The following is a 21,542-nucleotide window of genomic DNA, read 5'->3' as shown; positions in this document are numbered from 1 at the left end:
AATGAACTAACAAAAAATGGAAGTTTTGATCGATCACTTTTCTAATCGCTTAATTTCATTCGCTAATTTTGTCGGGGTTTTAAGGACATGTTTAAAAAATATATAAATATGAAACAAGGTATGAAAATTAGGAGGTTGGTGGCAAAACATACAACAACAGGGGAGCAGCAAAATTTCTGAGAAAATGCGTATTGTGCAGCATATTTGACGAGCAAAATATTTGGTCGCGAAAACTACAGAATTCTTTAAATGACTACTGTAGCTCTGATGTCAAGGGTGTCGTTGTTCGATTTTTCGATGATTTTGAGGGAAAATTAAAAATTTTTCGCCATTTTTAAAACTGAAAAACCAAAATTTTCGATTTTTTGATTTTCCAAAAATTCGAATAAAAAGTTCAGAAAATAACTATAAAATATGATTTTTTTTTAAACTCTTTTTGTTTATATTGATGAGAGAAAAAAACATAAATATGTCTTCTAAAAAGATGAAAAATTACCAAAATTTTAGGCTAATTTTTCGAAAAAAATCGAAATTTTTTGATTCTTTGATTTTCCGATATTTCAAAAAAAAAAAAAAGAAATCGATTTTTTTAATTAGCTAAAAATTTTGGTCATTTTTCTTATTTTTAGAAACCATATTTATGTTTTTTCTCATCAATATAAACAAAATGAGTTTTTATAAAAATCATATTTTATAGTTATTTTCAGAACTTTTTTTTCGAATTTTTGGAAAATCAAAAAATCAAAAATTTTGGTTTTCAGTTTTTAAAAATGCGAAAATTTTTCAATTTTCTTTCAAAAACATTGATAAATTGAAATACGACACCCTTGGTACCAGAGCTACAGTAGTCATTTAAAGGATTACTGTAGTTTTCGCTACGAGATATTTTGCGCGTCAAATATGTTGTCAGAATTTCGCGTCCCCGTAATAAGAGATTTCAATTAATGTGGCTGTGTGGGAAAATGAACATATTTTAATTCAAATTAAATCAACGAAATCGAGGCAGGATCCACTGGGCCTCTTGGTGGTGGTGGTGCTGGGGACGGTAGTGGCGGCTGCTGTGACATTGGAGTAGCTACTGGATTCTGGAGAATCGGCAGCGGCGGCGGCGGTGGTGGACGATGATCACGGAAATCTCCACGTTCAATGACTCTTGGACTGGCTCCCATAGATGCTCTTCTGGGCATATCATCTCCAGTTGTGATAGTTGAAGCAACGAGATTTTGGAATGCCAGGAAACGATCTTCAGTTCTCGGAGATGGTGCAGGTGGAGGAGGACCAGAGATGGAAGGAGCAGCTATTTGTTGCGATAATATGATGGATTCTCTGAAATTTGAAATTTGCAATTTTTCTTATTTTAGTTTTTCGGGTTCTGGAAACAGATATTATCCAGTCGCAAAAATTTTTAAATTTTTGTTTTTTTTCTGTTAAAATCGAAAAACTAACATTTTTCGATTTTTGAAAAGCCAAAAAAAAAACATAAAATTTTAGAATTATTTTTTAAATTAAATTTTTTAAATCTATTTTTGTTTAAGTTATATTTTCAATATTTTTTAATTTTTAAAAGAAAAATCGAAACGTTTTTTAATAGAAAAACTAAAATTAATTGAAAATTTTTATAATTTATGTGGAATATCCAAAACTAAAAATACAGTTCTCGGTTTCGACACGAAAAAAAAACATTTGTTGAATCCAAAATGGTGTGTGCCTTTAAGGAGTACTGTAATTTTGAAATGAGCGGAATTTCCATCAATTTTTCATATTTTACTCATGATTTATTAAATTTTTTAAATAAATAATCTTATTTTTTAAAGAAAAACTATGAAAAAACGTTGAAAATTCCGAAGCAATAAAAATTTGAAATTATAGTAATAATTAAAGGCGCACATTCATTTTCGTGATTTTTAAAAAGTCGAGTTTCGAGCTAAAAACTTCACGTAGTTGAAATCTGCGGAATTTGAAATTCCAGGAAATTTGATTCTCGTAGATTTCAATTTTCAGAGATTTTTTGTTCTTTTTTCCCGAAAAAAAACGGAAAATTCCGACACTCCACGGAAATTTAATTTTCAGAAATTTCGATTCCGTGAATTTTTCTCAAATTTTTCCCATCTTACATCGAAATTTCATGAATTCATGCGTATTTTCACCAAATTTTATTTTTAAAAAAATTCGGAAAATCGGTTATAATCGACTTTTTCCAGATTTCGAAAAAGCGTTTTTGGCAAAAAAAAAATGTATTTTTACCTTTTTTTTTCGACAAACACCACAAAAAAGCAAACAAATTCATAAATGTTAAAATTTTACATTTTTCTAAAAAATCACAATTTAAATTATAAAAAGAGTGTAATTTTGGTTAAAAAATCAAATTTTTTCAAAAAAATCATTCAAACTTTTGAAAAATTTCGTTTTATTTTTTTTGTTTTTTTCTTCATTTTTTTGGCACCAAAAATTGATTTTTCGGTTTTTTAGACTAAAAAACAAACAGATTTTTCACTTTTTCTCGGTCAAGAATCAATTTTTTTTTATTTTTTGCAAATCTTAATTTTTGTTTGGATTTCAGCACTTTACGCACTTTCTTCTCTTCGCAATATCCTCACTACCGGCTCCAGTCACGGTTGCTCTTCTTCCGGATGCTCCAACTGGCGATGGAGCAGCCGAGGATGAAGCTGAATGTGTGCTACTGGCAAATGCAAGGCCTGACAGGGCTTTATCACTTTTCAAAAGAGCAGAATCCAAATCAAAGACGTTATTCAGCTCGATTGGCACCAAATCCGCAAATTCTTGTTGGCGAACCGGCTCGAGATTGAGAAAATCGAGAATTTTCTCCAAAACCATTCGAAATACAACAGTCTGACTGATTCCAAGACGAAGAAGCATTGATGTTGGAACGAGAATCATATCATTCGAGTGACCAACGACTACAAGTCCAGATGGAGAGATCATTGAAGTTCGGAGTTCAGTAATTGCTTCATTGTTGAAACGACGACCTTCGGCACCGACGATGAAGAGTGTCGGGCAGTAGGTGAGAAGAATCTCGTCGTCGGCAGTCTGAAATTTGAGGGGAATTAATTTTTTAATTTGATTTTTGTTTTCTTTTAAATCTGCATAGAGACCTATCAAATAATTATGGTTATTTCTACGAAAAATCGATTTTTTTTTTGAAACATCGAAAAATCAAATTCCCGGTTGGTGTGGCTTCAAGTGAGCTTTTTTGGAAAATAATTTTTGTTTGATTTTCCGATATTTCGATAAAAATTGGATTTTTCGTAGAAATAGGCCAAATTTTTGGTTTAAATGTTTTCTCATGTTTTTTCTCATCAAAATATACAAAAAAAAAGATGAAAAGTTGAATTTTGTTAATTTTCCAAATATTTCTATCGATTGTTCGACTTTTTCTGTAAAAAATAGAACAAAATCGAAAAAGTTTTCGTTTTTTCCAGAAATTTCGTTTAATTTGGCCCATTTTTCGCTTAAAAAAATTGTTTTTCATCAACTATTTTAAAAATAGCCTCAAATTCAGATTTATCATAAAAGAAAAATGAAAAAAAAAACAACTTCAAAAAATTGATTTTTTCAATTTTGGATGAAGAATTTTCCTGTTTTGAATCGCCATTTTCTAACCAATCAGCATCTTCGAGCTCCGCCCACTCCGCCTGATTGGTCTTGCAGTTCTAATTTTGGAGGGAATTTAAGTTTAGTTAAACTTGAAAAATCGAGTTTTTAAAAGTTGGATTTTTCATTTTTCATTTTTGATATTACTGAATTTGAGACTTAAAAGAAAAACATCTTTCGAAAAAAATTCGAAAAATTTTTCTATCAAAACTGTCTATGTTGATGAAAAAAAACCGTATTTTTCACTTTAAAAGATTTCTAACCAATCAGCATCTTCGAAATTTTATTTAAATTTTTTTATGCAAAATTTTAGAAAATTTTTGGAAAAAATCGATTTTTTTTCTCGAAAAATCGGGAAAAACTAAAAAATTTTCTATTTTTTTTTTCAGAAAATTTCAAGTATTTTCCAAGCTATTCCATGAGACAAAAAACGAACTCCTCGTCTTCCAAGTGACGTCATAACTGGAAAACCAATGGAGATAATCGCAGAGATTCCTTCAACAAGATTCGCCGCCCGATGAATCAGATAAGTACTTGCACCATAACCGACGAGCACAACATTACAGTTCGGTCGATACTTGTTCTTTTGTCGAACTTTATCGCAAATCCTCTCAACAATCACATCAGACAAGTACTCTGCCACTGAACATGTCGCATCAATGTCCTCATCGAATGAGATAAACTCAGAGTCTTGATGACCAATCGATTGGAGCCAACGGAAGATACGTGCGTGATGACGTGGTGGTGCTCGCTGATGGTCCCCGAACGTCAACGTCGGGGGGACAAGCAGAAAAACCGTGTCCGTCATTCGATGATATGGGATTGTATTGTTGAGTACTTCAGTGCCTGGTTCGGTGTGTCGTTTGTAGACGAATGATTTCAGAAGAGATGTGACTTGGGTCCATTCAGGATCCAATTGATCCGTGCTGCTGATCACATAGCCAAAACGAGACGAATTCTGGAATATTTCGTTGATTTTTATAAGATGTTAGTATTTGAAGAAGGAGTAGCTTGCTTCGAAAAAAAAATCAAAATTTTATCAAATTCAGAACAACTACAAAGTGAAACGGAAACTAATTGCAAAAGAATGAGATATTCTGACTCTGAGCTACGCGATTTCTTCAATTTTGACTAAATTTTAATTCCCTCCAAAATAAGAACTGAGACCAATCAGCGATTCGCACCGCCCACTCTCGAACCAATCAGCGACTTCGAGCTCCTCCCATCCCGTCTGATTGGTTTGGAAGTGGGCGGTGCGAATCGCTGATTGGTTATGGACTTTTCATTTTGGAGGGAATTGAAATTTGGCCAAAATTGGAGAAATCGAGTTTTTAAAAGTTGGGTTGGATTTTTATTTCTTTTTTCGCGATATTTTTCCTTTTTCTTTTTTGATTTTTTTTTATGAATTTGAGACTATTTTTTTAAAGAATTTTTGGAATTTCAATTTTTTTTTCGAAAAATCGAAATTTTTTCTTTTAAAAATTGTTTATGTTGATCAAAAAAACATTTTTTTTTCTAATAAAAAATAAGAAAAATGGGCAAAATTTTATGATATTTTTGGATAAACCGAAACGTTTTTTTTTTTCAAAAAATCGGAAAGTCAAACACTTTTTCGATTTTTACAAAAATCGGCAAATTGAAAATCGAAAAAGGGAATTTATTTCGATTTTTTCAAGAAAAAATAGAAAAATCGATAAAAAACTTTGGAAAATTAACGAAAAAAAAAATCAATTTTTCGAAATATCCGAAAATCGGAAAACAATTACAGTTCTCATTTTGGAGAGAATTTGAAAAAATCGATTTTGAAAACTTGAAAAATCGATTTTCTTAAAGTTGGATTTTTCACTCTTACGCAATTTTTTTCCGAATTTGAGGCAATTTTGGATTTTTTTGAAGCAAAATACCCATTCACACAATTTCATCTTTAAACTTACAAGTCGTTTGGCGTATTTCAAAATACTAAGATACGATGCCAACATATGCACTTCTAGATTCTCTATCATAAACTGATGAGTCCAGGTGATCGCATCCTCCGTACAATTATTGGCTATAGTATATAGATTCTTGAGAGCTTGAGCATTAGCACTAGTGACAGTATGCCACTGGCATCCCTGCTCCTCAACTCCACGTGTCGGCGGAGCCATTTCATGTCCCAGTTGATTGAGCACAATTTCCAACGATCCATCAAGACATTTTGTGCGGGATTCAACGTGTTCCATAGCTCTCATTTGTATTTCATCCATCGACATTGGGCTTCCATCATGCTTCGTTGGCCGTGGAATGACGAGAGCAATCTGCTCTGCCATATCAACGGCTTCATCTCGAATTCCGATGACCCCTTCTTCGGAAATCTCGAATTCTGTTGGATCTACTTTATCATCAGTTTCTTCAATATCTACATCTACATCTACATTCTCCACATTACTATTCGACGGGCTAACTTGATCGACCAGCAGCTCATGATAGTAGAAATCATCCGGCTCGGCAGATTGACGTTTCCTGGACATTAGCTTGATCTTCGCATGCTTCAGAGCTCCTGTGATCTTTGGCTTGATGTATTTATCGAATGAAACCGAATACTTCTTGGCTTCTTTGATCGATGCATCCATTTCAGCATCGAATAAATGAGATATCGATTCCCGGGCTTTTTGCTGGCGTTTCTCGTCGCCGCCAATTGGAGATTCCTCGTCGAACGCTGGTGTCTCTTCGCGCTCCTTACTTGAGCCTTTAAGCTTCGTACGGCTCTGTGCGGACCAGTAGAAATCGTCAGTCTTTGGAGCCTGACGCTTGCGTTTTCCGAGCTCTTCTGGGGTTGAGGGAATTTTGATCCTCATCTGAATATCCAGTTTCTTCACTTGAAGCTTCAGACGTTTTGTGTAATCGATTTTCGCTCTGGAAACAAGAAGGAAATAATTAAAAATGTAATAATATACAAAAATTCTTATTTCAATATCGTAATTTCGTAGAATTTTGGTAGAAATTGAGTAGAATAATTTTTAAATTTTTAATTCTGGAAAACCCCACAAAACTCCCTGATTTAAATCGATTTTTAACAACAAAAAATAAGTAATTTCATTTTTAAAAAAATGCGAGAGAAATAATTTTTTCGCGTACAGACTCATTTGAAGAAAAAAATCCGGGAACGCGAAATTCTGAAAATGCGTATTGCACAACATATTTGACGCGCAAAATATCTCGTAGCGAAAACTACAGTAACTCTTTAAATGACTACTGTACGTGTTGAGTTACGAGCTCGAAAAAAAATTATTTTCGAGAATCGAGAAATCAACACGTACAGTACTCAATTAAAGGATTACTGTAGTTTTCGCTACGAGATATTTTGCGCGTCAAATATGTTGCGCAATACGCATTCTCAGAATTTTGTGTTCCCGTAATAAAAAAAACGTACAAAAATGCTGATTTCAATATCGAAATTTCGCAGAATTTTGGCGTCTCTGTTTAAAGGCGCACGGATTCTTTTTTTTCTTCAAATGGGTCTCGGCGCAAAAAAAATATTTTTTTCTTGCAGTTTTCAATGAAATTACTTATTTTTTTTGTTGAAAATCGATTTAAATCAATTTTCCAAGTACAATTAACGCGTTTGCGTTGAAAAATGTGGAGTTTTCCGGTCTTAAAAACACTAAACTTCGCTAAAAACTCTAGTAGTTCGAAAATAATAGAGTTTTTAGCGAAGCTTAGTGTTTCAAGGCCGGAAAAACCCCACATTTTTCAACGGAAACGGGTTATTTGTACTTGGAAAACTGATTTCAATCAATTTTTAACCAAAAAAAGTAGTAATTTCATTGAAAAATGCAGTGAAAAATTTTGTTTCGCGCCAAGACCCATCTGAATGAATCCGTGCGCCTTTAAGATGCCAAAACTCTGCAAAATTACGATATAATAGTTATACTTTTCTTTTAATCAAAAATTAATATTAAAATGTCGAAAAAGGCTTGTCCGATCTGAAAATAATATTTCTGTTGAAAAGCTTGAAAAAACCCTCAAAAAGACGACTTTTCGCCACTATTTGAGGTATTTTTCAAGTTTTTCAATAAAAAATAAATATTATTTTTAGATGAAATAAGCATTTTTCGACGATTTTTAAGAGATTTTCTGTAATAAAACGTACAACTTTTTAGCTTTCACCACTTTTGGATCAATATCCTCGTGTTTTTCAACACCATCCTCACAAACTTTGGCCAAAATAGTGTCCATTGTCTCGTTGACACCTTCATTTAGATTTATAATTTCACCATCAACTTCATATTCTGCCAGTGGAACCTTAACGGACGGAATGTAGCCACGCAGGACTCCATTGATGACTGGAATTGGTTTTGGAGCCGGAGGAGCTCTCGGAGCAGCGGTCGACTTTCTTCGACCGGCCGGAAGGGGGAGATCAGCGAGTTCTGGAGTGGATTCTTTTGCTTGAGCCTGGAATGAGGAAATTATTTCAAATTAAATACAGTGCGTGCAACTTCTATAGAATCCCCAGCATTTTCCATGAAAAATTAATGCCGAAATGTAGAAATTACTTGATTTGTTTGAAAATAACTATTCTTTTAGCTGAAAAGTTTAAGAAAACGCTGAAAAACGGCCTGAAAGTTGCCAATTGTCAACTTTTAGGGAATTTTCTAGCACTTTCTCAAATTTTTCCGCTGAAAAATAGTTATTTTCAGATAAATCAAGCAATTTTCTATATTTTGACACTAATTTTTCAACAAAAAATGCCAGAAAAACACGAAATACAGGCAGAATTATTGAAAATTATTGCCACCCGGAAAATGTTAGTTTGATCTGAAAATTATACTAATTTCTGTTTAAAAAATTCGAAAAAAAAGACCTCAAATAGTGCTTGAAAGTGTGTTTTGCCACTTTTCCGGCAAAAAGCAACTTTCTGGCACTATTTCAGGTATTTTGCCGAAATTTTCAACAGAAATTAATATAATTTTCAGATTTTCCTACATTTCTATAGTACTTTTGTACGGAATTTTCTACTGTGCCGGGTGGTTAGTGGCAATAACTTTCGATAATTCTGCAATCTTTTTTCAACATTTTTCATTAAAAGTTAGTGTCAAAATAGAGAAAATTACTTGATTTATCTGAAAATCCCATTAATTTCAGCTGAAAAATTTGAGAAAATGCTCAAAAATGGCCATTTTCTAGCACTTTCTCAAACTTTTCCGCTGAAAAATAGTTATTTTCAGATAAATCAAGTGATTTTCCATATTTTGACACCAATTTTGCAACAAAATATGTCAGAAAACATAGTGTAATACGGCATTTTGCCCAATTGCCGCACCTCCTTAACAGGATTCTGTTCCGTAATTCTAGTTCTCCCCAATATTTCCGTGTTGAATGATCCGTCAGCATAGAGTCGATTCGGTTTTGAGACACGAGCCGAGGCACGCGTCGGCGGTGCTGATGTTGGTGTCGACTTTTTCGGCGATGAAGTAGTCGGGGCATCTTCGATTTTCGGCTTTTTCTCGGGAACTAGTGGTTCTGGAGCAGGTGTTTCAGCAGCTTCCTGTGGCTCAGCTGGAGGCTCTGGCGGAGCAAGGGCTTCTGCTTCTTTTTCCGGCTTTTTTACATTTGATTTACGAGCTTTTGGGGGATTTTTCGTCGGAGCACTTTTTGAGCTCTCTCCTCCTCCCATCAATCGTTTCTTGATCGCTAGAGCGCTGTTTGGATTCTCTGGAGCCTCCTGAATCTCTGAAGCTTCATCCGAAGCTTCTGATGTCCCTGGAACGTCGGCAGATGGAGCTTCAGTGGAAGTCGACGGCTCATCTTTATTCATCAAAGACGACGATTTCCTCTTGGATGCCGATTTTCGGGGCTCCTTGGCTTTTTCTTCTGGCTCTGGCTTCTTCAATTCCGACTTTCTGGCGCTTTTTCTAGGACTTTTGACTTCTTCGGTAGTTTTCGCAGTTTTCTGAGCTTTCTTTGTCTGTTTCGGAGTAGCTACTGGAGCCTGCTGCTCCTCTGGCTCATCATCGACTCCAAGCTCTTGACTAAAACTGCGGCAACGATCCTGATTTTTGGAAGAAGAGGATTGAGCTTCTGTCGAGGTGGTTGGCATCCTGAATAAATGGAAATTTAAGGAGGAATTTTGAGAAAAATAGGCCAATTTCGGTTTAAATCCCGAAATTTGGCCACTTTTCCGCGTCGCAGAGGTCGAAAATTGACTTTTTTTCGAATTTTCATCTTTTTTTTTTTTGCAATTTTTAGCGATTAAGGTTGAAAAAATGTGCAATAAAGGATGGAAATTTGAAAAAAAAAAGTCAATTTCCGACTGTTGCGGCACAGAAAAGTGGTCAAATCTGGAGATTTTAGCGAAATGCGAGCATTTTTTAACCCAAAACATTGAAAATTAGTGCAATTAAACTATTTTCCACTGAAATTTTCTCACTTTGAAATTTTAAATTGCTTTCGTGAATTTTTAATTTTTTTTGTTGATGAAAAATGTTTTTTTCAAAGTAAAATTTTAAATATTCCATTTTTCAATTACGAAAGCAATTAAAAATTGCAAAACAAAATGAGGAAAATTTCAGTGGAAAAATAGTTTAATTGCACTATTTTTCAATGTTTTCGGTTGAAATAGAGAAAAATTCGGGCAAAATGCAAGATTTTAGCTGAAATTAGCGCGTTTTTCTCGAAATTTGAAAGTTCTCTTAATATTTCTGAAAATAACTTTTATTTGCCTTTGAACAACTGAAAATGAGCTCAAAAATTGTCTAACAGTTGGAATTTTTCGGATTTTTCCCGGCGATTTTCAATTTTCGGACAATTTTTGGGGTTTTCAAGTCAAAACACAGTTATTTTCAAGTAAATCAAGTATTTTTAATGAAAAATATTTATAGGAATGCCGTTGCGCGCGGCATGGAGAAATTGTACGACTGTCTGCGTCTGTCTCGGATTTTTAAGTTTTCCTTGGCCAATTCAAACGCACTTTTCAGTGATATTGGATGCTCGATTCTTCTTCGGAAGAGATTTCCTGCCGGGTTTCATGGTGTCTGGCTGAAAATTTAGAAATTAATTTTTTTTAAAAATTAAATTAATTATTTAATTGCCTAGGCCTCGCCGCGAAATCAGAAGTCTTTGTTGAAAAAAATAATTACTTTGAAATTAAGATCAATTTTTTCAAAATTCAAACATTATTAAAATAGACTTCGTGGTGAGACCTTTGAACTATCATTTATTAGCGAACGGGGAGGGGGGAATGGGGGCAATGACATGGTGTGGTATTGGTTTTTCGATATTTTAGAGGAAACAAATATGTGTGTTTTAAAAAAGTAATTAAACCATTACAGGAGGAGCTGCTGCCGAAGAAGAATCACTGATGTTAGGGAGGGTTCCGGAGACTGAAAAGGTACATGATTAGGCACATACACTCACACACGGCCTCCTGGAGTGTTCATAATTATTAGAGCGCGCTCGCGCTGCACACCTCACGAACTCCAGAATTTGCGGGAACTCGTTCCGCGTGGACATCAGTTTTTTGCTATTTTTGGCTTCTATAGAAAATATTTTTGATTTTTTGTTTTATAATATTCTTGAGAAGCATCATCCGAATTGAAAATGTGTAAAATTCTGAAATTTGGCCGAAAACTGAAAGTTTTACAGAAGGAAGCCACTACAGTTTTTAAAAAAATGTATCAGGATTGCCAGTTTTACGATTTATGCGTCGTAAAATATGTCATTTTGTAGAGAATTAAAAAGTTTCATAAGAACTTTCGTTTGAAATTTTAATTCTTTAATTTCTAATAAAAAAATATTCAAAAAATCAACAATTTTAGGTTAAAATCTTATTCCTTCAATTTTAAGTTTTTAATGAAAACAATTTTAAAATTTCAAACGAAAATTCTTATGAAACTTTTAATTCTCTACAAAATGACATATTTTACGACGCATAAATCGCAAAACTGGCGATCCTGATACATTTTTTTAAAAACTGTAGTGGCTTCCTTCTGTAAAACTTCCAGTTTTCGGCCAAATTTCATAATTTTACACATTTTCAATTCGGAAGATGCTTCTCAAGAATATTATAAAACAAAAAATCAAAAATATTTCCTATAGAAGCCAAAAATAGCAACAACTGCTGTCCCCGCGGAACGAATTCCCGCGAATTCTGTAGATCATGAGGTGCCGCGCGAGCGCGCTCGAATAATTATGAACACTCCAGGAGGCCGTGACACAAAAGGTTCTTCTTACGCTCGGTAATGATCTGATTAACAGTGTCGGAAGGCGTCGGGGTCTTCCAGTCTTCTGGAATATCGAAATCAGTGATCCCACGGCCCTCTAGCGCCACTTTGAACTGATTAAGACTCTCGGTGAACTCTGCTTGGGAGGCGATTTTGATCTTTCTGGCGGGAATTGAAGTAGCGTCGTTGGAAACTGCTGGACGAGGAGTGAGAATTGATTTGCGCTTCTTGGTGACTGGCGATGGTGAGAATCTCTTCTTGGCCTTGTTACGCTTCTCACGTTTCTCGGTAGATGGGGATCTTGGTGATCTTTTCGGCGTTCTGAAACTAAAATGTTGGAAAAATATAAGAATTTGAATTATTAGAGACCTCTCCGGCTTTGAATGAACAATTTCTTCCTCTTTTACTGGATTTTTAGCAGCAGAAGCAGTAGAACTTTCGATTTTCGCTGGCGTGGTCGTTTGTTTTTTTCTTCCCAAAGTTTTTGGTGTTTGTGATGTAACTGAAGTGGCGGCTTGTGATCTACGCGTGATGCGGCTAGAAGTGGGCTCGACGCCGAGGTCGAGCTCCATATCCAATAAGTCCATTACAAAAGTCTGAAAATGGGAAAATAGCGTGTTTTTTAGATTTTTTGTGTTTAAAAAGGGCATTTTTATTAATTTTCTCGAATAAATTTCAATTGAAAATATGAAAAATCGATAGAAAACGAGAAAAAAAGGAGAAAAACGAAAAAATTCGCGGAAAAAATGCTGGCGCGTTTCGTGACACTGACGCGCACGCCGTGCGCGTCAGCAACCAATTTATTTTATTTTTTAATACGAAATATAATTTCTTCCGTTTTCCTCAAGATTTTTCCGTAAAGTGTTAGATTTTTTGCTCAATTAAATAAAATTTAAATATTTTTAATCAAATAAATAATTAATTTCACTATTTTAGGTAACAAAAATGCCGCCGCCAGCTCCGTTCGAGGGGCAAAAGAACAAAGGGCACAATGGTAAGTCAATTACAAGCTTTTTACTAACTATTTTTCACGTTTACAGTCCACAAAACTGGAGGAAAAGCAAAAAAGCGAAATGAGAAGGAGCCGAGAGTCAAGGGAAACAATCTGAAAGCTTTCACTTTCCACTCCGCCGTATCCGCTGGAAAAGCGATTCGACGAGCTGCAGATCTCAATGAAAAGAAGAAACATGTTCTGATGATGGACAGAAAACCCATCGAAACACCACCAATCATTGTAGCAATCGTTGGACCGAGTAAAGTCGGAAAAACGACACTTCTCCGGGGTCTTGTCAAGTATTACCTCCGTGATGGATTCGGAGAGATCAATGGTCCAGTGACAATTGTAACTGGAAAGAAACGTCGTGTACAGTTCATTGAGGTCAAAAACGATATTAATCATATGATTGATATCGCGAAAGTCGCAGATTTGGTGCTTCTAATGGTCGATGCATCGTATGGATTTGAAATGGAAACCTTTGAATTTCTAAATATTTGCCAAGTGCACGGAATGCCACGTATTATGGGAGTATTGAATCATTTGGATCTTCTCGATGGAATCTCACGTGTCAATAAGACCAAGAAAATTCTGAAACATCGTTTCTGGACGGAGCTCTACCAGGGCGCGAAGCTTTTCTACATGACTGGAATGATGCATGGACAGTATAAATATAATGAGATCCATAACCTCTGCAGATTCATTTCTGTCATGAAATTCCGTCCGATGGTGTGGAAAGATGCTCATCCATACGTTCTTTGTGATCGTTTCGAAGACATTACCAACGTCGAAACTCTTCGAACGGATCCACTCATCGATCGACACATTGCCATGTATGGATGGGTTCATGGTGCTCATTTGAAGAATCATTCGTCGATTCATGTGCCAGGTGTTGGTGATATGAGGATCAGTAATGTCACGAGTCTACCCGATCCGTGTCCGCTGCCTGATGAGATTAAGAAACGAGCGTTGAATGAGAAAGAGCGGAAAGTGTATGCTCCGTTTTCTGGATTAGGAGGTGTCATTTATGATAAGGATGCGATTTATATTGAGTCAAAGAATGCTCACAATTTTAATGTAAGATATTCGGGATTTCAGCGCAATTTTAGACGGGAAACCATGTTAAATAAATCAGCATTTTTCATTAAAAATTAGTGATAAATATGGAAAAATTTATTTCAAAATAACATTAATCCCTGTTCAAACATCACAGAAAATGCTCAAAAATGGCTTAAAAGTCTTGAAAATTTTAATTTTAGAAAAAAAAGCTGAAAATTCATAATTTTAATGTAAGATATTCCGAATTTTGAATTATTTCAGCTCATTACCGGCAAAATTCAATTTTTAATCAGATTATTATTTATGTTGATGAAAAAAAACAGATATTTCTTCTAGAAAGAGTAAAAATTACCAAAATTTAAGGTTTTTTTTCAAAAATAGTTGAATCTATTGAAAAAACGAAAATTAAAATTTAGATTCTTGTAAATTTGCAGATTTTTCAGATTTTAGATGACTTTAAGAGCTTTTTGCAGAAAAAAAATTTGCTAAATTTTGGAAAATTTTCATCTTAGAAAAAAATTTGAATGATCGCAGACGGCCTTGAACATCCTTGAAATTATTTGAAAAAAAAACTGCAAAAACTCACAATTTAAGCAATTTTACGAGCTTCTATTTAAAAATTACACTGTATAAATTTCAGATGCTGCTGATTTTTTTTTGTGGCGGTTATTTTCAGCAAATTTACAAAACGACATATTGCACCATGTTATATTAACAGTTTTTATGAAAAATTAATGCCAAAATATAGAAAATCACTAGATTTATCTGAAAATATTATTAATTTCAGTTGAAACATCCCAGAAAGTGCTCATAATTGGCTTTAAAGTTGCCCGTTTCTGACGAATAAAACTGACAATTTCTAAGCGTTTTTTGAGATTTTTCTCAAAGGTTTCAGCTGAAATTACTGTTATTTTCAGATAAATCAAGTGATTTTCTACATTTTTACACTAATTTGTATTAAAAAAATGTTGATATAACATGGTGCAAAAGGCCATTTTGTAGAATTGCTGAAAAATAAACGCCACAATAAATCAGCAACATCTGAAATTGCTTTCAGGGCATTTTTCACGATTTTGCAATGCTCGTAAAATAGGAAAATTGCTCAAGTTTTGAGTTTTTGGAGTTTTTTATGCTTTTAGGGATTGGAAATTATTTTTTTTGAAATCAACGTCTTATTTTGTGTATACCAGTTAATTATCTTGCGTTTTCAAATCGATTTAGGTACATTTAAGGCCGGTGGACGACCAGAAGCCCAAATCTAGTTGAAAACGCAAGATAATTAACTGGTATACACAAAATAAGACGTTGATTTCAAAAAAAAAAAAATTTCCAGCCGCTGACAAGTCAAATTTCATATTTTAACTAATTTTAGGCCAGCTTTTCAGCCGTCATAACTGTTTTTTGAGAAGTTTTCAAGAGGTTTCATTATGAAATTCGGTGTTTTCAGACAATTTTGAGTTTAGTAAAGTAATAAAAATTCAACTACACTACCTTTAAATATAATTATTTTAACCCTGTAAATCTTGAAATTCTACTGCTTCTTTTTACAGAGAAAACGCGACGGACTCGTTGAAGCTCTCGAAGGCGTCAAGTCAGGAATCGATGATAAATTGAAGAAATCCTCTCTGCAACTTCTCGGTGATTCAGTAGCACTTGATATTGATCAGGAAAGTGATTGGCCAGAGCCTGGAGAAGAAGATGAAGAAGATCTGGATGAGGAGGATTTTCAGGATGAAGAAGAAGATGAAGATGAGGATGAGGATGAGGAAGATGTTGGTGTCGTGAAAAAGGAAGAAGATCAGAATGAATGGTCAAATTTGGCATCGAAAGCTGTCGCTCAATATCGAGAATCTCAAAATGTGAAAGTTAACTGGATGAAGCTGGTGTATGGTGGAGAGAAAGTGACAAAAGATGAAAAAGAAGAGACTATTGATGATCTTTTTGTTGTTCGGAAACAGAATCAGAAGAGTGAAGATGATCAGGAAGATGGATTTGGTTATGCGATGCTTCCAGCCAGTTGCTCGACGAGCACAAATGACTGGGATCTTGAAGAAGTCCGAAAATCCATTGCTGACTCGTTTGTGACTGGAAATTGGACAGAAGATGATGCAGAGGAGGATCAGTTGAAGAAGGAGATTGGAAGTGATAATGAGGATAATGATGATGGGGAGGATATGGATGATGAGGAAGAAGATGGAGATGATGATGGTGGGGGATCATCGAAATTTTTTAGATGTTCAGGAAAAATCGGAAAATTAAAAATTGAAAATCGAAAATTTTCGATGTTTTTTCAGGAAAAATCGAAAAAACGAAAAAATGTTCAAAAAAGCGAACATAAAATTCAATTTACTATCAAATTACGTTTATGGTGATTTAAAAAAAAAGGCAATATATTTTTTTTTCTAAAATGAAAAGATAAATTACCAAAATTTTGAGCTATTTTTCGAACAAGTGCATTTTTCTTTTAAAAAAAAATCGAAAAAATGTCGAGAAAATTCACAATGAATTTCAATTTTTTAAAAATGAAACCATGTTTCTGTTGATGAAAAAAAGCATATACATGAAAAATTTGTATTAAAAAAAGACCAAAATGTTAAGCTTTTTTTTTGTAAAATTGAAATTTTCTCGAATTATCGGAAAAAATTTCGCTTTTTTCTCATGTCATGAAAAATCGAGAAAAAAATGTTAAGAAGGTTAACCATAAAATTCAATTTTCTATGTAAATATGTTTCAGTTGATGAAAAAAACATGAATTTTGTATAAAAAGAAGAAAAATGACCATAATTTCAATTTTTCAAAAATTGATTTTTCCGACAAATCGGAAAAAGTGTAAATTCAATTTTCAACCAGATTTTATCCGAAAGTTGTGATTAAAAACCCGATTTAAAAAAAAAAAACCAAAATGTTAAGCTTTTTTTAAAAATTCGATTTTTTAGGAAAAATCGACAAAACCAAAAAAAAAGTACGAAAAAATAACCATAAAAGTTTATTTTTATGTTAATGAAAAAATAAGAAAGAATATAATTTTTTTTAAATAAAATTACCGAAATGTTAAGCTTTTTAAGTAAAATTTTTTCGAAAAATCGAAAAAAAAAGTGTTGAGAAAATTAGCACAATGAAATCAAATTCAGATTTTCCAGAAAATCAAAAAAAAAAATTTTTCAAAGAAAAATCAATCATAGAAATCAATTCTTCACCAAATTTTGTTTATGTTGATGAAAAGAAACGGATTTTTTTTCAAATTATTACTTAATTTTTCTTTAATAATCACTCTTTAATAAATATTTTGGTCTGTTATTAGGCGTTTATTCGTTGATTTAAGTACATTTATGGTCTTTGGGGCACAAAATGTAACTTTTATTTGTGCTTCCACTGACCGAAAATGTACTTAAATCAACGAATAAACGCCCGATCAAAGACCACAATATTTATTAAAAAATGTTAATTATTGGAAAATTAAGTTCCAAGCGCTGCGACACCGAGAAATTGGAAAAAATTTTGATTTTAGCTGTAAATGAGCCTTTTTTCCAAAACTTTGAGCGACCATAACTTTTTTTTTGAGAAATTTTCAGAACGTCTCATTACGAAATTCGGTAGTTTTGAACCAATTTGGGTCTAAAAAACAAAGTCTCAGATTTCGGTACTCCTCTTTTAAATTCAAAAAATCGATGTTTTCAGAAACCGGTGGGAATGAAAAGAAAGAAGAATCTGAAGCGGATAAATCACGGAAACAGAAACGACTTGAAGCGAAGATTAAGCTGAAACAACGATTCAATGATGATTATGATGAGACTTGCAAGTTCTATAACAAAGCAAAAAATGAGATGACAGAGCAAGCAGACTTGAATCGTCAAGTTTTCGAAGGAATGGACGAAGAAGAACGGGAAAAAGTGGAGGGATTCCGTTCTGGAAGATATGTTCGAATTGAGATTTCAAGTGTTCCATGTGAATTTGTTGATCATTTTGATACCTCGGCGCCATATATTATTGGAGGACTTCTTCCCGGTGAACAGAATATGGGTGTTGTACAGGCGAGAGTGAAGAGGCATCGATGGTTTGAGAGAACTCTCAAGTCAAGGGATCCATTGATTATTAGTTGTGGATGGAGACGATTTCAGGTAGGGGGATTTTTGACAAAAATTACAGTTTTTTTGTAATTTTTTTCGGAAAAAATGGCAGTTTTTTCGATTTTTTTCAAGGAAATTGACATTTTTCGTCCTTTTCCATGGAAAAATTACAATTTTTCCGTTTTTTCTAAAGAGAAACGGCATTTTTTTTCAGTTAAGATTAAAAATTTTCTCGATTTTTTTTCAGGGAAAACGGCAATTTTTTTTCGATCTTTTTCAACGAAAATTGACATTTTTCGATTTGTTCTAGAGAAAAACGACAATTATTTACGATTTTTCAATTTGTTCGTTCAGAGAAAAATGGTATTTTTAAATATTTTTTCAGGGAAATTCTAATTTTTTTTCGAGTTTTTTCAAAGATAAAAGGCAGGTTTTAGATTTTTTTTTAAGGGAAAAGTGAACCTTTTTTATCTTTTATTTTCAGGTACTTTTTTCCAATTTTTTGTTGGAGAAAATCTAATTTTTCCGATTTAAAAAAAAAAAATTTCGATGTTTCTAGAAATAGCGGCGATTTTTTATGTTTTTTTTCGGCTAAAATTGAACATTTTCTCGGGGTTTTCCAGAGAAAATTGAAAAATGATTCAATTTTTAAAGATAAAATCGGAATTTTTCCATTTGTTCCATAGAAAAAAGAAAAAACAATTTTTTCGATTTTTCAGTAAAAAACAATTTTTTTAAAACAATAGACTATTTTTTTTTGCTATTTTTGAAATAGAAAAAAATCTAAAAAATTAAAAGTAGAAAAACACAAATTTTCCTCTGCAAATAAGAAAAATGGTCAAAATTTCATTCAATTTTCCGGAAAAAAAAAGATTGTTTTTCAAAATTTTTGGAAAAACGAAATATCTTAATTTTACAGCAAAAATCAAAAATAAATAGTAAAATTTCAGCTTTTAGCAAAAGTTGTCACCTTTTTTTCTCGATATTTTAAAAAATCCAGTCATTTTATGGGGTTATTCATGTGTTGTTGAAATATACAAAAATGTATTTTAGTAGATTTTTCCCCCTATTCTTGTGTGTAGAAAAATAGAAAAATCGATGTATTTTTTAACATTTTTCTACACACATGAATAAGGGGAAAATGTATTAAAATACATTTTTGTATATTTCAACAACACACGAATAACCCCAGTAGGCCATTTTTAGTCTCCAACTTTAATCTAATTACTCCCAAATTTCCAGACAATCGCCATCTATTCTGTTCAAGACCACAACATGCGGCTCCGTTTCCTCAAATACACACCAGAACACATGCATTGCCACGCGTCATTCTTCGGCCCCGTTTGTGCTCAGAACACTGGTCTCCTCGCGATTCAATCGATCGCCGACAAGACTCCAGGCTATCGAATTGTTGCGACAGGAGGTGTATTGGATTTGGACAAGTCGACACAAGTCGTGAAGAAGCTGAAATTGATCGGACATCCGGAGAAGATCTTCAAGAAGACTGCATTTGTGAAGGGAATGTTCAACTCAGCACTGGAGGTTGCAAAGTTCGAAGGAGCAACAATTCGGACTGTTGCCGGAATTCGTGGACAAATCAAGAAGGCCATTAAGGCTCCGGAAGGTGCATTCCGAGCAACATTTGAGGATAAGATTCTGATGAGAGATATTGTATTCCTACGTTCTTGGGTTACTGTACCAATTCCACGCTTCTATACTCCAATCTCTGATCATCTCCAAGCATCCGCTGCAGCATGGATCGGAATGAGAACTGTTGGAAAAATGCGTTCCGAGTTGGGAATGGGAACTCCGCAGAATAAGGATTCCGACTATAAGCCCATCGTTCGGAAAGAGTTCGAATCGGCGCCGATTCACCTGCCACCGAAGCTTCAGAAGAGTTTGCCATTTAAGATGAAGCCGACGTATCAGGCAAGAGAGGAGAAGGAGAAGGATTCACTTGTTGCACGGCATACGGCAGTGGTGTTGGAACCGGAAGAGGCGAAACGAGAGAGATTTATGGATATGTTGAGAACGTTGAATGATGTTGATTTGAAGAAGCAGGAGAATATTAAGGAAGGATATAAGAAGAGAAAGGCTGAAGAGGTGTTGCTTTTTTTTTGCAGGAAATTTTGAATATTTGCAAGAAAAATAAAAAATTGAACAAATTTTTTAATGCTAAAAATTACAGGTTTAGATTTTTCACAAAAAAAACAAATTAAAAAATTTTTTTCTATGTTTTCAATAAAAATCGAACAAATTTGGTTTTTTTTTTGAATATTTTATAGAAATATTTAGTTTTTCAAAAAACAAAAAATTCTTCGATTTTCAAAATACCGTTTTTCAAAAAAAAAATCGAAAAATTGAACAAATTTAGTTTTTTGAATTTTTTATTGATTTTTGATATTCAAAAAAAAATTGTTTCTCGTTTTTCAATTTGAAGAAAATTAAAAATTTAACAATTCGTTTTTTTACGATATTCAAAAAATTAATTGTTCTATTTTCATTTAAAAGTCTAACAATTTTCGTTTTTTTTTCCATTTTAAACTAATAATCGTAAACTTTTTGTCTTTAATTAGAAAAAAAAACAAAAAAATTTCGTTTTTGATTTAAAAAAAAAATCTAAAATTAATCGTTTTTCAAAAAAAGTTTTTTCCGAAAAATCGAAATATTTGCAATTTAAAAAAAAGAAAACAACGAATTGAACAAATTTTTTAATGCTAAAATTACAAATTTTGATTGTTCCAAATTTTCGACTTTTAGAAAAAAAACTCGAAAATTTTCGATAAAAAAAAGAAAATAGATCGGTTTGTTTAATTTTCAAAGGATTACAAAAATAATTTCGACTTTCATTTTAATAAATCCACCAATTTTCGTGATTCGATTTTCAACAAATATTCGTATTTTTTTCGTTTTTAATTTAATTTAAGTATAAAAAATTGAAAATTTTCGATTTTCTATTAAAAAAAAATCGAAAAGTGTATCGATTTTAGATTTAACGAAAACTTTTCAAGAAAAAATCGAAAATGTTTTGTTTCTCAATTTTTTTCAAATTACAAAGGAAACATTTTTGTTTTTAAAAAATCGTTGAAATTCCCGATTGGTCGAAAAATATTCTTCAAGACATTTTTAAAAACCATATTTCTAGAAAACTAATTTATAAAATATATAAACAAACATTGATAAAACATGGAATTTTTGCTAATTTTCAAAAAAAATCCGATTTTCTTAGAATAAAACTTTTTAAAAAAGGTTAAAAACTTTATTTCAAATTTTAACTTTTTTGAAAATTCCAGATGGCCGAAAGTGAGGCAAAACGCGAAAAGAGCATTAAATCTCGAAAGAAGGACATCAGCAGAGTCTTATCGAAGAAGGAACAAGCAAAACTTCGAAAGGCTCTTGGCTCATCGGCGAGCAGCTCCTGAAGCTCTGGAATCTGGAATTTATCTGCTAAATTGTTAATTTTTATTTTTGAAAATTTTTTGTTTCTTTGTTTTTTGGTTTTTGTTGTTTTACTGTTTTACTCCATCATCATCGTTTTTTGTTAATTGTTCCTTCTTAATTTTTCTCTAAAAATTAAAAATTAAGTTTTTTCTCTATTTTCTTGCATATTTT

At 33.1% G+C, this 21,542-nt stretch overlaps 3 protein-coding genes across 3 annotated transcripts; 1 reads left to right on the top strand and 2 right to left on the bottom strand.

Moving 5' to 3' along the window:
* Positions 1-38: 38 nt before the first annotated feature.
* sumv-2 lies at positions 39-10,626 on the bottom strand. Its single transcript, NM_001269114.5, has 7 exons — positions 10,559-10,626; positions 8,912-9,689; positions 7,742-8,043; positions 5,547-6,504; positions 4,049-4,570; positions 2,573-3,048; positions 39-1,326 (listed from the first exon to the last, which is right to left on the bottom strand). The coding sequence occupies exons 1-7, from the start codon at positions 10,615-10,617 to the stop codon at positions 984-986; spliced, it is 3,438 nt and encodes a 1,145-aa protein (NP_001256043.1). The 5' UTR covers positions 10,618-10,626; the 3' UTR covers positions 39-983.
* Positions 10,627-10,786: 160 nt separating this feature from the next.
* Positions 10,787-12,413, bottom strand: F54D11.4 (DEK_C domain-containing protein). Its single transcript, NM_001276906.4, has 3 exons — positions 12,180-12,413; positions 11,821-12,131; positions 10,787-10,970 (listed from the first exon to the last, which is right to left on the bottom strand). Exons 1-3 carry the CDS (start codon positions 12,395-12,397, stop codon positions 10,906-10,908), a joined length of 594 nt encoding a protein of 197 aa, NP_001263835.2. The 5' UTR covers positions 12,398-12,413; the 3' UTR covers positions 10,787-10,905.
* A 333-nt stretch (positions 12,414-12,746) lies between these two features.
* Positions 12,747-21,525, top strand: Y61A9LA.10 (Bms1-type G domain-containing protein). The gene is made up of 6 exons (NM_071844.6): positions 12,747-12,804; positions 12,851-13,881; positions 15,414-16,071; positions 17,542-17,981; positions 19,173-20,033; positions 21,224-21,525. The coding sequence occupies exons 1-6, from the start codon at positions 12,756-12,758 to the stop codon at positions 21,350-21,352; spliced, it is 3,168 nt and encodes a 1,055-aa protein (NP_504245.3). The 5' UTR covers positions 12,747-12,755; the 3' UTR covers positions 21,353-21,525.
* Positions 21,526-21,542: the final 17 nt, after the last annotated feature.

The sequence above is a fragment of the Caenorhabditis elegans genome, chromosome V, assembly GCF_000002985.6.
Source record: "Caenorhabditis elegans chromosome V".
In the NCBI taxonomy this organism is placed as follows: domain Eukaryota; kingdom Metazoa; phylum Nematoda; class Chromadorea; order Rhabditida; family Rhabditidae; genus Caenorhabditis; species Caenorhabditis elegans.
This window is presented reverse-complemented; position numbering and strand designations above follow the sequence as displayed.

Excerpts from the sequence above, each read along its gene's own strand:
- F54D11.4 (NM_001276906.4), bottom strand. The coding sequence starts at position 12,397 with ATGGACTTATTGGATATGGAGCTCGACCTCGGCGTCGAGCCCACTTCT. Across the intron at positions 12,132-12,179 it reads GTTCATTCAAAGCCGGAGAG|AACGCCGAAAAGATCACCAA; the intron begins GTCTCTAATAAT and ends TTTTAGTTTCAG. Across the intron at positions 10,971-11,820 it reads TAATCAGATCATTACCGAGC|TCTCCGGAACCCTCCCTAAC; the intron begins GTAAGAAGAACC and ends GTACCTTTTCAG.
- Y61A9LA.10 (NM_071844.6), top strand. The coding sequence starts at position 12,756 with ATGCCGCCGCCAGCTCCGTTCGAGGGGCAAAAGAACAAAGGGCACAAT. Across the intron at positions 12,805-12,850 it reads AAAGAACAAAGGGCACAATG|TCCACAAAACTGGAGGAAAA; the intron begins GTAAGTCAATTA and ends TCACGTTTACAG. Across the intron at positions 16,072-17,541 it reads AGAAGATGGAGATGATGATG|AAACCGGTGGGAATGAAAAG; the intron begins GTGGGGGATCAT and ends CGATGTTTTCAG.
- sumv-2 (NM_001269114.5), bottom strand. The coding sequence starts at position 10,617 with ATGAAACCCGGCAGGAAATCTCTTCCGAAGAAGAATCGAGCATCCAAT. Across the intron at positions 9,690-10,558 it reads GCATCCAATATCACTGAAAA|GATGCCAACCACCTCGACAG; the intron begins GTGCGTTTGAAT and ends CCATTTATTCAG. Across the intron at positions 6,505-7,741 it reads GTGGTGAAAGCTAAAAAGTT|AGCGAAAATCGATTACACAA; the intron begins GTACGTTTTATT and ends TCTTGTTTCCAG.